Source organism: Ahaetulla prasina, chromosome 10, assembly GCF_028640845.1.
Source record: "Ahaetulla prasina isolate Xishuangbanna chromosome 10, ASM2864084v1, whole genome shotgun sequence".
Classification (NCBI taxonomy): domain Eukaryota; kingdom Metazoa; phylum Chordata; class Lepidosauria; order Squamata; family Colubridae; genus Ahaetulla; species Ahaetulla prasina.
Genome location: NC_080548.1, coordinates 7,120,028 through 7,133,890, shown reverse-complemented (window position 1 = coordinate 7,133,890; position 13,863 = coordinate 7,120,028). Strand labels below are relative to the sequence as shown.

Below are 13,863 nucleotides of genomic sequence, written 5' to 3'. Positions count from 1 at the left end.
TGGGGAGCAGAAGATTACTTGCTAAATTTAAGCTTCCCTAAACTGAGAATCACATTCTTTAAAGTTAGATTTTAACCTTCTTCCCTCTGCATTTCATCAAGACAGATATAGTACAATCCCTGTGGCTGTCTCTATTAGCCCATGTGATGACAGGGAGTTTGAAATTGTCTCGCACGTATTACAACATTGTACTTTTTATAGAGACATTAGGTCAATCTACACTGTATCCTTAATAGACAAATAACCTGGATGGCCAGATCAATTTTAGATGAACTTTCTCCTTTAGGATCTAAAACCATTGATTACGTGTGCAGTAGCTAAATGTTCTATTGCTTCAATGAAAGGAAGATATAATTGGTCTTTGCTAGCTGCTGATTTTGCAAATATTTATTTGCTTCACTCTGATTTTGTTTGTTTGGTTCTTTTAAATTTTGCTGGTCATTTCTGAATAAATATTATTAATTGATAGAAATTGCTCTTCGAGGAGCATTAGGGGGAAAAAACCCACACAAACGAGAATTTTTCTGTCTAGATCAAACTTGGTCATGAAAATGAAGCAGGCAGGATGGTCCAAAGCTGGTATTAGCTCTGTTTTGGTGCTGGGTATGGATGAAAGAGTTGGCCTGTTTTTATCTGCGTCGTGGAAAATTTTTCGAATCTTTTGTGCTGTGAAATGCAGATGATTAAATCTTCTGGATCTCTGCCAAGAGTATAGTCTTGGCAGCTGGATTCCTCACAAGTCAGCCAACTTTCCTCCAGTGATGCCTTCTACACACACACACACACACACACACACGCACATACCACAGTTGCCTTTTAAAGGCAATCTTTGCATCTCAGCTTCTGAACCATTTGGGCAAGACTTGAGGGAACATTTGAACTGGATTGCAGCAGATCAGGAAAGCTGCAAAGCGGTAAACCAGAGGTCCCCCTCCCCAGATTTGGCAACTTTAAGATATCTTAAAGTCGACTTCAATTCCCTGAATTTCCCAAACAGAGGTGCATTGTCTTCACATTGGTGATCACAAAAGCCATCCAGGAAAACACTCAGCATATGCACAAAAGTAATGGATGGAGGCTTGTTAAAGAGAGGTCCAACTTTGAAGTAAGAAGAAATTTCCTGACTGGAAGAACAATTAATTAGTGGAACAGCTTAACTCCCAGAATTACAGTGCTCCATCACTGGAGTTTTCAAAAATATGCTGGAGAACCATTTGACTGGGATGGTACTGACTGAATAGGGGATTGGAATAGAAGACCTCCGAGGTCCCTTCCAGCTCTATGATTCTATGTTCTAGTCTGGAAAACTGAGCCACTTGTACCACCACGTTACTTGGATGAGTTTAGAGCAGTGTTTCCCAAACTTGGCCATTTGAAGATGGTGGACTTCAACTTCTAGAATTCCCCAGTCATGTTTGATATGTAATGCTCTGAGGAAACCTTAGCTTCAGGCAGCCCGTCTGCTTCATTATATCTTGATTTCTGAGCTGCAGTAAATACAGGATTGTCCTGGTTACTCATTTCATCAAGAATATCAAAATGCTGCTATGCACCTCTCCTTTCTGTTGGAATGAAGGAGAAACTGAAGCACAGAATGAGTTGTGGCCCTCGGCCAGAAAGTCCATGCTGTATTTTCCATTTAACCTTATTGTCTCGTGCTGATTGCTAAAGGAAAATCAGGCTCTTCTTTGAGCTTATCAGCCAGAAATGAAATGGGAAATCCTTCGATCGAGTGCCAAGTCTTCACTTTGGCTTCTCTTCATTTCTGAAGAGAAGAAATAAATTGTGTGTGTCTGTATTGTGCATTTCCCCTGAAGGTTCCTGACCAACTGTGGTTTGCAGCAGACCACTTGCACAGCGGGAAGTCAAGGTGAATTGTGGAGAAGAGGTCTACCTGTGGGAATCATATTTATTTAGGGTGTACAGGTCGTCCTTGAGTACACAATACAGTACAAATGTGTTAGCTGTTGAACAAACTCTTTTTTTTAAAACTACAGATGGGGAGAAGAACGGAAGCCGGATGGGTCAAAATGGAAATATTGGGTGAGTGCCACCACCAAGGATGATAGTAAATGTATTCCTTCTGTCAGTAAGTTCACAATATCATGATTCAACACAGTTCACTTAACTAGATCAGGCAGAGGTTTCCATCTAGATCAGGGTTTCTGTTTTGGTAACTTTTAGCCACGTGGACTTCAACTCTCAGAATCCTCAGCCAGCACAGGCAATGCAAAGAATTTTGGGAGCTGAGGGCCATACATCTGGAGATTATTACACTTCTGAAAAAAATCTGACCTGTTATCCTAACTGGATTCCTTTAGTGACCAGAACTTACGACTGGTCATGTAGCAACTGTTCAAAGGTATTATGGACCTCCCTATGGCAGTTCTGAAGTTCCAACATCTGGGTCTGTCCCCCCCCCACAAACAATCACATAACTGCATTTTGGGTGCTCAGCAGCCCTCCTGCATTTACAGCTGCTTGTAGTATCCCGTGGTCATATGACGACATTTTACAACAGTTTTGCCAACATCAGCCCATAGCAAGCCACTGGTTTACTTAATGACCGCAGCGTTTACTTAATGACCGCTGCAAAAAAGGTAATAAAATTGGGTCAGTCACCTGACCCAATCACAACTTACAAACATGATGGGTGGCTCCATTACATTGTAAATCAAGGACTACCTGTAATATATGATACTTAATCTCTATAAGAATTCTCCCACAAAACAATGCCTGTAACAGATTACAGTATTGCCAAACAATCTAGATGTTTAGTGACATCATCATGAAATGTCACCATTGGTCCCAGGGTCTACAAATCAAGGCAATTACACAAATCAAGGTAATGGCATGATGATATCATCACACCGATGCTATTATTCGTTTCTTCCTTTTTCCTCTCATTCAAAACACCCCATTTAAGATGACATCCAGAACCTTCGGCATAATTCTTGTTGTTGTTCAGTCAGTAAGGCATGTCCAACGCTTTGTGATCCCATGGACCACAGCATGTCAGGCTCCCCTGTCCTCCCCTTTCTCCTGGAGTTGCCCAAATTCATGTTCATAGACACAGGGCTACACTAGTTTATTTATTAAGGTTATTTATATCCTGCCTTTATGTTTACAAATAACTCAAGACGGCAAACGTATCCAACACATCTTTCTCCTCTGATTTTCCACACAACCCTATGAGGTGAGTTGAGCTGAGAGATAGGGACTGGCCCAAAGCCACCCAACTGAACTCCATAGCTAAGGTGGGCCTAGAACCCATAGACTGCTGCTTTCTGTCCCGCTTCCTTAACCTCTAGACTTAGGCTAACTTTATTGTCACTTTGAATGTATACTAATTGGCATACATTACAATGAAATCTTGTTGCATACAGCTGTCAAAGGGTCACCACTTCCAATATACGCCACATAAGCATGACTAAATAAATAAATAAATAAATAAATAAATGATAAATGAATAAATATGCATATACCTACATATATTATATGACATAGAGAAACAATACAGTCTAGTTCGGATGTATACATGTACATGGCAAGAGAAATGAATCTTGCGAGTTTACCAGACGGATGGCATAGGGAACAAAGCTGTTACAGAATCTGGTAGTCCTACTAGAAATACTTTGAAACCTCCTCCTGGAGTGAAGCAACAGAAACGGACCATGAAGTGGGTGTGTGGGGTCTCTAACAATGCTTTGAGCTCTAAGCAAATGGCGCTTATAAGCAGTATCCTGACTAACGGGAATCGAGCTTCCTATAATCTTCTAGGCTGTCCTCTGTATGGACTTTCTATCTGAGGCTCTGCTACCACCAAACCAAAAAGTGATGCAGTTTGTTAAAATGCTCTCAGTTGTGCCTCTGTAGAAAGTGGCCAGGACAGAAGGAGAAAGATGTGCTCTCCGTATCCAACACAGGAAATGCAGATGCTGGTTTGCATGCTTCACTAAGGATGACGTGTGGAGAGACCAGTTCAGATTATTAGTTATCAAACTGGCTCTCAATTTTGATCAATGGTTCCCTATTGACCTGTGCTTGAGGGTTGTTGTAAGCATTTTAAAAAGTATACAAATGTAAAACTCCAGTATTAGACAAACATCAATGCTCTTCTGTTGGAAGCATCTTTCATAGCCTATTCTATCTCTGTCTTCAGATTGCAGCCAACTCCTGGGGCAAGGCGTGGGGTGAACACGGCTACTTCCGCATTGCCAGAGGAATCAATGAGTGTGAGATCGAATCCTTTGTGGTGGGCGTCTGGGGCCGGGTTGGAATGGAAGATATGCACCACAAGTAACGAAGAGATTGGACCCTTCAACCTTGCATTGTGATAATAGGAAGAATTTCTTTCCTTCTGTTGGCCCTATGTTTTCTTCTCCTCAAAACTTCTGGTATCTAGAACAGTTACAGGACATAACTACTATGGGTTTGGCCTCCAAAGACAGCAGCCTTTGTCTCTGTTCTGGGGGAAGCCTAGAATCATCATGTGGATTTTGGACCTGGGAAGTCTTTGGAGGATCCTTCCTCAGATGGTGGGGAAGAAAAACCTGAGAACTTCTGAAATGGCTACCAAAGTGCTACAGTTTCTTAAAAAGGACCAAGAGAAGATATCCAATCTGACATTTTGTTATATATAACTCACATACCCACAACCAAAGGGACCTGGAGATATCGGAAGCAAACCAGGATTCCCTACCAAGGTTGGAAAGTTGCAGGTAATTTGAAGAAACCTGCTGACTGGGACACCAGTCTTTTTTTAAAGACCTTCCTGTGATCTACCTTACAGAATCTTCTTGGAAGTGATGACATCTTTGACTTGACCTTCCCCAGAGGCAACCATGATAAAATAAAGAGTTGTCATCCTCTTGGGCCAAATTTTCAAGCATCTCAGGTAGTAACTCTACGGATGAGTGGATTTTTAGTCCTAGCAGGCATGTCTGTAGCAAATGGCCACTAACTCCAAAAAGGTGGATGAACTAGATGAAAGAAACCTTGCCTCATTTTATATGTCTGCAATGTGTCCTAAGATTTTCAAGAATAGCTATATAGGCTGAAATCAACCCATTTGGATAGAAGCCAGACTGGGGGACGCTGGCTTAGCCTTGGTTCTCTGTCAACATGGAACAAGTTCTTTCTTGCCATCCTATCTTAGAACATAGAATGACAGGGCTGGAAGAGACTTCAGAGTTCTTCTAATTTAACCACTACTCAAGGCAGTAATTTTTTTTAAATTTGCATTTATATCCCGCCCTTCTCCGAAGACTTAGGGCGGCTTACACTATATTAGCAATAGTCTTCATTCTATTTGTATATTTATATGCAAAGTCAACTTATTGCCCCCAACAATCTGGCTCCTCATTTTACCTACCTTATAACGGATGGAAGGCTGAGTCAACCTTGGGCCTGGTGGGACTAGAACCTGCAGTAATTGCAGGCAGCTGCTGTTAATAACAGACTGCATTAACAGTCTGAGCCATAGACTGTAATCAAAGTAATCAAAGTGAAGTAAGTATCTGATACCCCTTAGTCAACACCAGCCTTTCTCCAATAGTCCTTCTCAGCTATGTTGGGCTTCCGAGCCCCACAATTTCTAACATGGCCATCTATGGACATCAAGGCACAAATCTCTGGAGAGCACCAGGATGAGGTCAAGCTGCCTTGTGTGTCCACCACAATGGAAGGAGGACTTCCTGTGTTTCTTAAGCTTCCTTGTTCAGCCCACCACGAGGTATTGCTGCTCCAAAGACAATGCAATTCCATCACAGCTTCAGCAGCTGAGAGCTTTGCCAGTTGGCTTTCCAAGCCCAAGCTGAAATCGGCCCCAGGCCATCTGTTTTAGGTCCATCTCAACTGGAAAATAGGAGGAAATTCTCCTCCTCCTGTCTCCTCTGCCTGGTTTCAACTCCCATGGATTTTTTTTTCCATTTCCCTGCGGCAGAGCCGAACGCCCACTTTTGCTGAGTCCAACAACTTGGTGCATCATCCTGGCTCTGACCCATAGTGAAAACTTTTATCCTCCTGCCTGAAGCCACTCTCCGTTTACCCTGCTGCCTTTCCTCTTTTTCTTTTTCTTTTTCTTTCTTTTTCTTTTTCTCTTTTGGCTTTTGATGCCCGTCTCTGCACCTTCCGTGCTGGCGTGAGAGTCTCTCACTGCTAAGCCTCCCTTGGCTTAGCGGCCCTTTGTTGAGAACTTAAGGCTGTTGAAAGGGGAGGCCTTCAGCCAGCTAGGCAGGTTGGTTTTGTCCCATTCTGCAAGCTTTGCAAGCGCCAGTGTAAACACCGAACGGCTGCCATTTGTGTGAAAGAAGCGGAAAAAAGCGCATTAAAAGGTGCGTGTTCACGCATGACCGAGGCAGGGAGCTTTGGAAGAAGTGCCTGTGCTAGCAGTCCTTCCATGGAGCCGGAAAACTCTTTTATGTGTGGATGAAGGGAGAAAATGGAGCTTCCTCTCCTAATACCTGATCAAAGCAGAGATTAGGGGAATCTCGGCCTAGCTGTCCTGGTTGGGGAGGTGGGAGGGATGGGGACAAATCAAGGTTAGCCTTCAGGCTGCAATTAGAAGCTGGTCTAATGGGCTGCTTAGCTGCATACATTTGAAAGAAGAGGAACTTCCCTTGATGCTTTCAACTTGGTTACTGAAAACATCCATTTTATGGATTGGAACAATTTGTGGAAAGCCCACAAGCTGGACTTGTACCATATGCTAAGCTTCCAAAGGACAAAATCAGATGAAAACCAATGCAGCTGCTAGATTTGTAACAGATCTGCTAAGCATAATTGTGCAAACCAGGCTAGAAAGCTAGCTTTTCAGGCTGGGTTTGAATCTGACCTGTTCTAGTAAGCTTTCTCAGTAAGGGGCGTTTTTATGACTACTTAAAAATATATATCATTATTTGGTCTAATTGGCCTTCATTTGGCAGTCCAGGCCAAACAAAGATGAATTTCTTTCCGGTGAATTGAAACAGGGCAGTAGACATGCAACCACCATCCACAGGCAGCTGTAATTCCATTTTAGGTAGGTTTTGCAGCCACTCAGTTTGGCAAGGACTAAACCCCTACATGCTAGCTTATCTGTCTATTTTTATCCATTGCTTAGGGCCTGTGCTCTAGAAGTTAAGATTCAGATGTGTATCCAAAGGGTAAGATGTCCTTTCAGTTGAGCTCTGATGTGACCCAGTAGTGGTATTCACTTACTTTCGCTACTGGTTCTCAAATGTGAGCGCGCGCCACCTCTGCGCATGCACAGAGCCTTCTGTGCATGCGCAGAGAGTCCGTGATGATATCCGGCAAGTGGGTGGAGCTTCCCGCCACCACCGCTACCGGTTCGCCTGAACTGGGAAGAACCGGTAGAATCCCACCACTGATGTGACCCTTAAAATATACCTGGGCAGTTTCCTTGGCTACATTATGGAAGTAGTTGACAATTGACTTTTTTCAGATTCCTTTTCAACTTCCCAGTCTAGGTCTACATCCCTGGGATGTTTTAGAAGTCTCACATCTCCCAGAACTAATCTCACTTAACTTCTGAAACTTCCTGTTCCCTAATCAAAGATGATACCTGAGTGAACAAGCAAAACTCCACCATAATTCCCCAGGTGGTAAATGTCATTTAAATATATATATATATATATCTTATCAGGTAAAAATCTTTATTCCTGGAAAAGAAAAATACTGCTACCTTGACTAAGCATGAAACATCTGCAGTTCAATTTCAGTATTTATTATTTTGCTTTTGTTTATTTGTTTCTTGTGAATAAAGTCCATTGAAGATGCTGGCAGGAATTGTGTGTGATTAGTTTATCAGCCCTGTCCTAGATTCCCAGCTAAGTTTTATCTAGGTCCCTTCCTGAATTAAATGTGATGATTAGGCAAAAATTTTAAAGCTTGTAGAATTAGTAGTTGATGAGCTGCGAAAGTTATTTGTAGAGAGGTTTTTTTTTTTTTTTCTCTATGAAGAACTACTGAATTTTCACAAAGGCATTGAAGCCTGAAAATGTGATGGATATAGATTAGCATTAGGTAGCAGAAGTACAAATAGTAAAAGAGAGAAAGGCAGAGAGATAATAAAGATAGAATAGATAGATAGATAGATAGATAGATAGATAGATAGATAGATAGATAGATAGATAGATAGATAGATAGATAGAAAGATAGATAGAAAGATAGATAGAAAGATAGGCGAGAGAATGAGAGAGCAAGAAAGATGACAGATAAATAAAATACGGTAGATGATAGAGAAGAGATGATAAAAAGAGGGGGGAAGAGAGCCTGGCTTTTTATAGATCATGGATACAATGAAAGATAAAGCCCCTATGAAGTGGGCTGTCTCCTGGTGAAATACCTACATGCTTTGCCCCGGCCTCCTTTTAGGAGCTTTTCAATTTTTTGTACAGTTTGTATAGTTCCTTGCTGGTCTCCCTGCTTGGGGCTCATCTGCTTTGATTTAGTGCTGCCACCTGCTGTAAATAAAAAGTATGAAGGGTGTGAAAGTGGGAGACTTAAAACAGAGCTTTGCTGTAGGAAAATTGGCATTTTGTTCATATTTTGCTTGTCCCCCAGGAGTGTGATAAATTTGTGATGAGGGTACCAAGTTTCTAGCTTTCCCATCACATAAGGCTCCTTATAGAAAACAGCAGCGGAATGCAAAGATACATTTTCTTTGGCTGTGAAGGGAACGAAAGCCTGAAAATCCAGATGCGTCTGTTTTTATCCAGATTGAAATTGTTTGGGTTGCCAAAACAAAACAAAACAAACAAACAGTACAAATGAAATAGTTGAAAATACCACTGTTATATCTGCATTAGAGCAGATCCTGGTGTCTTAGGAGGACCTCCAAATGATGGGTTGCACATTAAGCACCGTAAAATAAAGCCAAATTGGAAGGATCACCACCAGTGAAGGCTCAGAAGCAGCTTCTTTGTCCCCTCTGCCCCTGTGTCCCCTGCTCAACTCCTCACTTAGGAAGGGGGGGGGACTTGCATACTTAGCTCCCTTCCTCTCCGTCGGAATGCTTTCATGGGTAGAAAGGCCAAGCCTGGGAAGCTGGGCAGCCGCGATAAGGTCTCCTGCCTTTGTCTCGCTTCCTGTTGTGCTGGGATGTTGTCACCTTGGAAATCCTCCTTTGCAGCCCTTAGTGCCAAAAAGAGGCAACCCGGAGCATTGGCTGCAGGGGCAGTTTGTATCTGTGGGTGTGTGCAAATACACATCGTGTGTGTGTGTGAACGTGCATGTTTCTCTGTGTGTGCACGTATGTCTACGTGTGTGCTGATGTGCTCAGAGGCCCCTTCTTCCTCTCCATTTTGTTTGTCTTTCAAGCTACGAGGAAGGATCTGTTTTGTCCTTGAGCGTTCTTTTGTATACTGACCACTTAATCAGGGCACACAAAACCAACACAAATAGGCAAGGAGTCAGTTTGTTTGTTCCAGTCTGTTTGTTCCATCACTCTCAATCACAATCACACACAAACACACACAAACACAGGAAGTCCTCGACTTAGGATCACAAGTGGGAGCAGAATTTCAGTTGCTAAGCAAGTCTTCCCTGATCCCTGGTTGTTAAGAGGAGGCTGCACTTGTTAAGTGGCCCTGGCTTTTCCTATTGACTTTGCGGGTCAGAAACCGGCTGAGAAGGTGACAAATGGAGATGACGTGATGTTACAACTGCCTCTGCCACACCTGCCAGGACCAAGTGCCTAAATTTTGGCCATGTGACTGTGGGAATGCTGTGACAGTTATGTGAGGACTGGTCGTAAGTCAGAGTTTCCCTTGCCATTGCAACTTTCAGTGGCCACTAAACAAACGCTTGTCAGTCAAATACTATCGCTATAATATTGTATGTAATGCAACATTACATTATCATAATATACATAATATGTCGTAATATCATATAGTAAACTTTATATATAATGTATAATGCTATATAGATGTTTTAAATAAATAAATAAAATCTCCTCAAAAATGAAGAAGCACTGAAACTTTCAGAAGATTCAGTTTCTTTTGCAGGTAGTCCTCAGCTTATGGCCACAATTGAGCCCAGAATTTCTGTTGTTAAGTGGGACATTTGTTAAGTGAAATTTGCCCCGTTTTAGGACTTTTCTTGCCACCGTTGTTAAGTGAATCACTGCAGTTGTTACATTAGTAACACGCTTCTTAAGTGAATCTGGCTTCCCTGCTGACTTTGTCAGGAAGTCCCAAACCCCCAGGACACTGCAACTGTCATAAATATGGGTCAGGTGCCAGGCCTCTGAATTTTGATCGCGTGACCATAGGGAATGCCGCAACGGTCGGAAATGTGGAAAAACGATCATAAGTCACATTTTTTCAGTGATGTTGTAACTTTGAATGGTCACTAAACAAACTGTCGTAACTTGAGGACTACCTGTACACCTGTCTATAGGCAATTTAGTTTACTCCAGGCAAACTCTGTCAAAGATCTTTTGAAAGTAAAACCATTCAACACTAATAGGGTTGCCTCTATTCTGGTGCCCGTTGACTGCGAGGCAGGCTCAATCCTTGCAACATTCATGGCGGTGGTTGTCCATCAGAACAGATTCTTCCTCTGTACAAGTTATTTTTGTAAGTGTATTGTTTCTTCTAATGTTCCTGGAATTGATGTTAAAATGACTGGCCTGTAATTTCCTGGATCTCTCCTTGTCTCCCTTTTTTTTTTTTTTTAAATGTTCTCTTTTTAAAAGTTGGCCAAATTCCCATGCTCTGGCACTAAGCCATATTTGAGAGACAAGTTCCATATTTTTGTTAGCAGGACAACAATTTCCCATTTCTTTACAACCTCGACTTACAACCAGAGGTGAAATGTACTTACCTTCCTTACTGGTTTGGAAGTGCATGCGGCACATGTGCATGCTGACCCTCTGTGTATGCGCAGAGGATAAAAAAGGGTTATTTCCAGGTTAAAATCAGGAAGTAATGACGACTGGGTGGAGCCTCAAGCCACCATCGCTACTGGTTCTCCGAACCACTGGACATCATCGCTACCGATTCGGCTGAACTGGTCAGAACCAGGAGCATTTCACCCCTTCTTGCAACCATTTGTTTAGGAACCATTTGAAGTTACAGCAGCTCTGAAAAAAAGTGACTTATGATTGGTTCTCACACTCATGACCATTGCAGCATCCCATGGTCACATGATCAAAATTTGGTTGTTTGAGAACCAGCATGTATTTATGACAGTTACAATGTCCCAGGGGTACATAATGGCCTTTTGTGACCTTCCCAGCTAGTTTCCAAAAAGAAAAATCAACGGCGGAACAAAACTTGCCTAATGACCACATGATTCACTTAACAACTGCAGTGTTTCACAAGAACTGTGGCAAAAAAGTCATACAATAGGTTGACTCCAGACTTATGACTCAACTTTGATCATAAGTTAAGCCCCAAAGGTGCTTTTCTGAAAGGCAACTGGACAATCATTTCACTTCTCATCCAAGAAGCTTCTTCAGTTCTAACTGAAGTTTTAATTAGAACTGAAGTCAGAACTGAAGAAGCTTCTTGGATGAGAAGTGAAAGGATTTCAAAGGAAGGAACCAAGAAAGTCCAGTCCAAATGCACCTTTGGGACAACCATGACCTGGATGACTGAGAATCTCCATAGACTTCATAAGTCAAAGGCTACCTGCAATCCTCTCTTCTGGATTGTATCACTTGGTACCAGAGATGGGATTCAAATCCCAGCGCTTTCAGTTCACTATCGATAGCGCATATGCGGAGCGCTTCTGCACATGTGCAGAGTGTTTTTGATGATGTCTGGGCAGGTGGGCAAAGCCTCCCGCAGCCACCACTTTGCCCGAACCAGGGTGAACCGATAGAAACCCACCCCTGCTTGTTACCTTATATTTTTTTTTTTTTTGTTTACATTTATACCCCGCCCTTCTCCGAAGACTCAGGGCGGCTTACAATGTATAGGGCAATAGTCTCATTCTATTTGTATATATTTACAAAGTCAACTTATTGCCCCCCCAACAATCTGGGTCCTCATTTTACCTACCTTATAAAGGATGGAAGGCTGAGTCAACCTTGGGCCGGGCTCGAACCTGCAGTAATTGCAGGCTTTGTGTTCTTAATAACAGGCCTTACCAGGCAGAGCTGTATTGAGGAGGCCTAGAAATAACCCCGCTCAAGTCTCTCTGTAAGTTCAGGTATCAGTCCTCCAGCTTCGGTATTGAAGACCATATTCATACTGCTGCTTTTCCTCTGCTGTCCCAGAGAACAGAACAGAACAGAACAAATAACAGAGTTAGAAGGGATCTTGTAATTCATCCAACCCCCACACCCAAGCAGGAGACCCTACACCATTTCTGACAAATGGCAGTCCAATCTCTTCTTGAAAGCATCCAGTGATGAAGCTCCCACAACTTCTGAAGGCAATTTCTGTTCCATTGGTTGATTGCTTTCACTGTCAGAAAATTTCTCCTTATTTCTCCTTCTTCAATTTCCATCTGTTATTCTTTGTCTGGCCTTCAGGTGCTTTAGAAAATAGGTTGAAACCCCCCCCCTCCTCTCTGTGACAACCCCTCAAGTATTGAAGCACTGTTATCATCCAGCCTAAATCTTGCTGTCGGCCTTCCCAGGTAGACCAGACCGGAAACATGACCAGATGAGCTAATTCTATTGGTTTATTGGTATAAATTAACAAAAACTTGCAGGTCTGAAAGTACAAATCTCTTACTGTCTTTTTTATAGTCTGAGTTAAGGAGGATCCTTTCCAAGTTTATTTCTCTACCCATTATTCAGTTCTGGGCTCCCCACCTCTTCTTGGAGGCAACCTAGGCAACTTATTTACTTCTCCCATCATCCCCCAAGGTCATTCTCACATACCATTGTCCTGGCTGAGTCTGCACACTTGGAATGTGATTCAGTGGTGGGTTTGCCCCGATTTGGAAGAACTGGTAGAGGCAGTGGTGGGAGACTTTGGCCACCCGCCTGGATGTCATCGTGGACGCTCTGTGCATTCTTCATGGGGGAGGAAGGGGGGTGTCCCTCAGATCTGTGTGGTTGAAAAATTGGAGTTTAAGAAAGGCTTCTGCAGTGTAGGTCAAATCCCCCAAGATCGTAATCTGAGAAGAGGAAGAAAGATGACAGGGCTTCCCTGGGAAACAGGCCTTGGGAGAGAAACAGTCCCATGATCTAGGCCAGGGCCCCACAACCTTTCAGACCTCAGGGACTTTCATCATTTTAAATCTTGCGGATCACTAATATGATAATACATTTAAAATAGATTTAAACTTAAAGTCAACCGCTTTAATCTAGATTGCAGAAAATATGACTTCTGTAACAGAATCATCAGTGCTTGGAATACTTTACCTGACTCTGTGGTCTCTTCCCATAATCCTAAAAGCTTTAACCAAAAACTTTCTAATATTGACCTCACCCCATTCCTAAGAGGACCATAAGCGGCGTGCATAAGAGCACAAACGTGCCTACCGTTCCTGTCCTATTGTTTTTCTTTTTCTCCTTCTTATATATATATATGCTTATTCCTCCTAATATTTACTCATATATATGTTTATACACTATATAATCTTTTTTGTATGATACTTATATATATTGTTGTGACAAAATAAATAAATGAATAAATAAATAAATAAATAAATCTGTCTAATGACCGGCTGGGTGGGCATGGCTAGGTGGTCATGTGACTGGGTGGGCGTGGCCAACTCAATGTCATTAGCGACGAGGGGCACTCACCGGCCTCTACTCGCCCCTCCCCTCCCAGCCACTCTTCGCCTCTCCACCTGGGCTCCTTAGGCCCCCAACAGGAAGCAGTTGTTGGAGCTAAGCAGCCACCACCAGGAAGAGTTGGCAAAACAGCTGGTTCAGCTCAAATTGGATCTGACCGAGAA

The 13,863-nt window shown here is 42.6% G+C and overlaps 1 protein-coding gene across 1 annotated transcript in view; it reads left to right on the top strand.

Moving 5' to 3' along the window:
* Positions 1 to 10,672, top strand: part of TINAGL1 (tubulointerstitial nephritis antigen like 1) — a 44,769-nt gene extending 34,097 nt beyond the window's left edge. Inside the window, exons 11-12 of the mRNA XM_058195423.1 lie at positions 1,998 to 2,043; positions 4,163 to 10,672. Coding sequence (XP_058051406.1) covers positions 1,998 to 2,043; positions 4,163 to 4,303 — 187 coding nt within the window. The 3' untranslated portion in view covers positions 4,304 to 10,672. The remainder of the gene's footprint in view (positions 1 to 1,997; positions 2,044 to 4,162) is intronic.
* Positions 10,673 to 13,863: the final 3,191 nt, after the last annotated feature.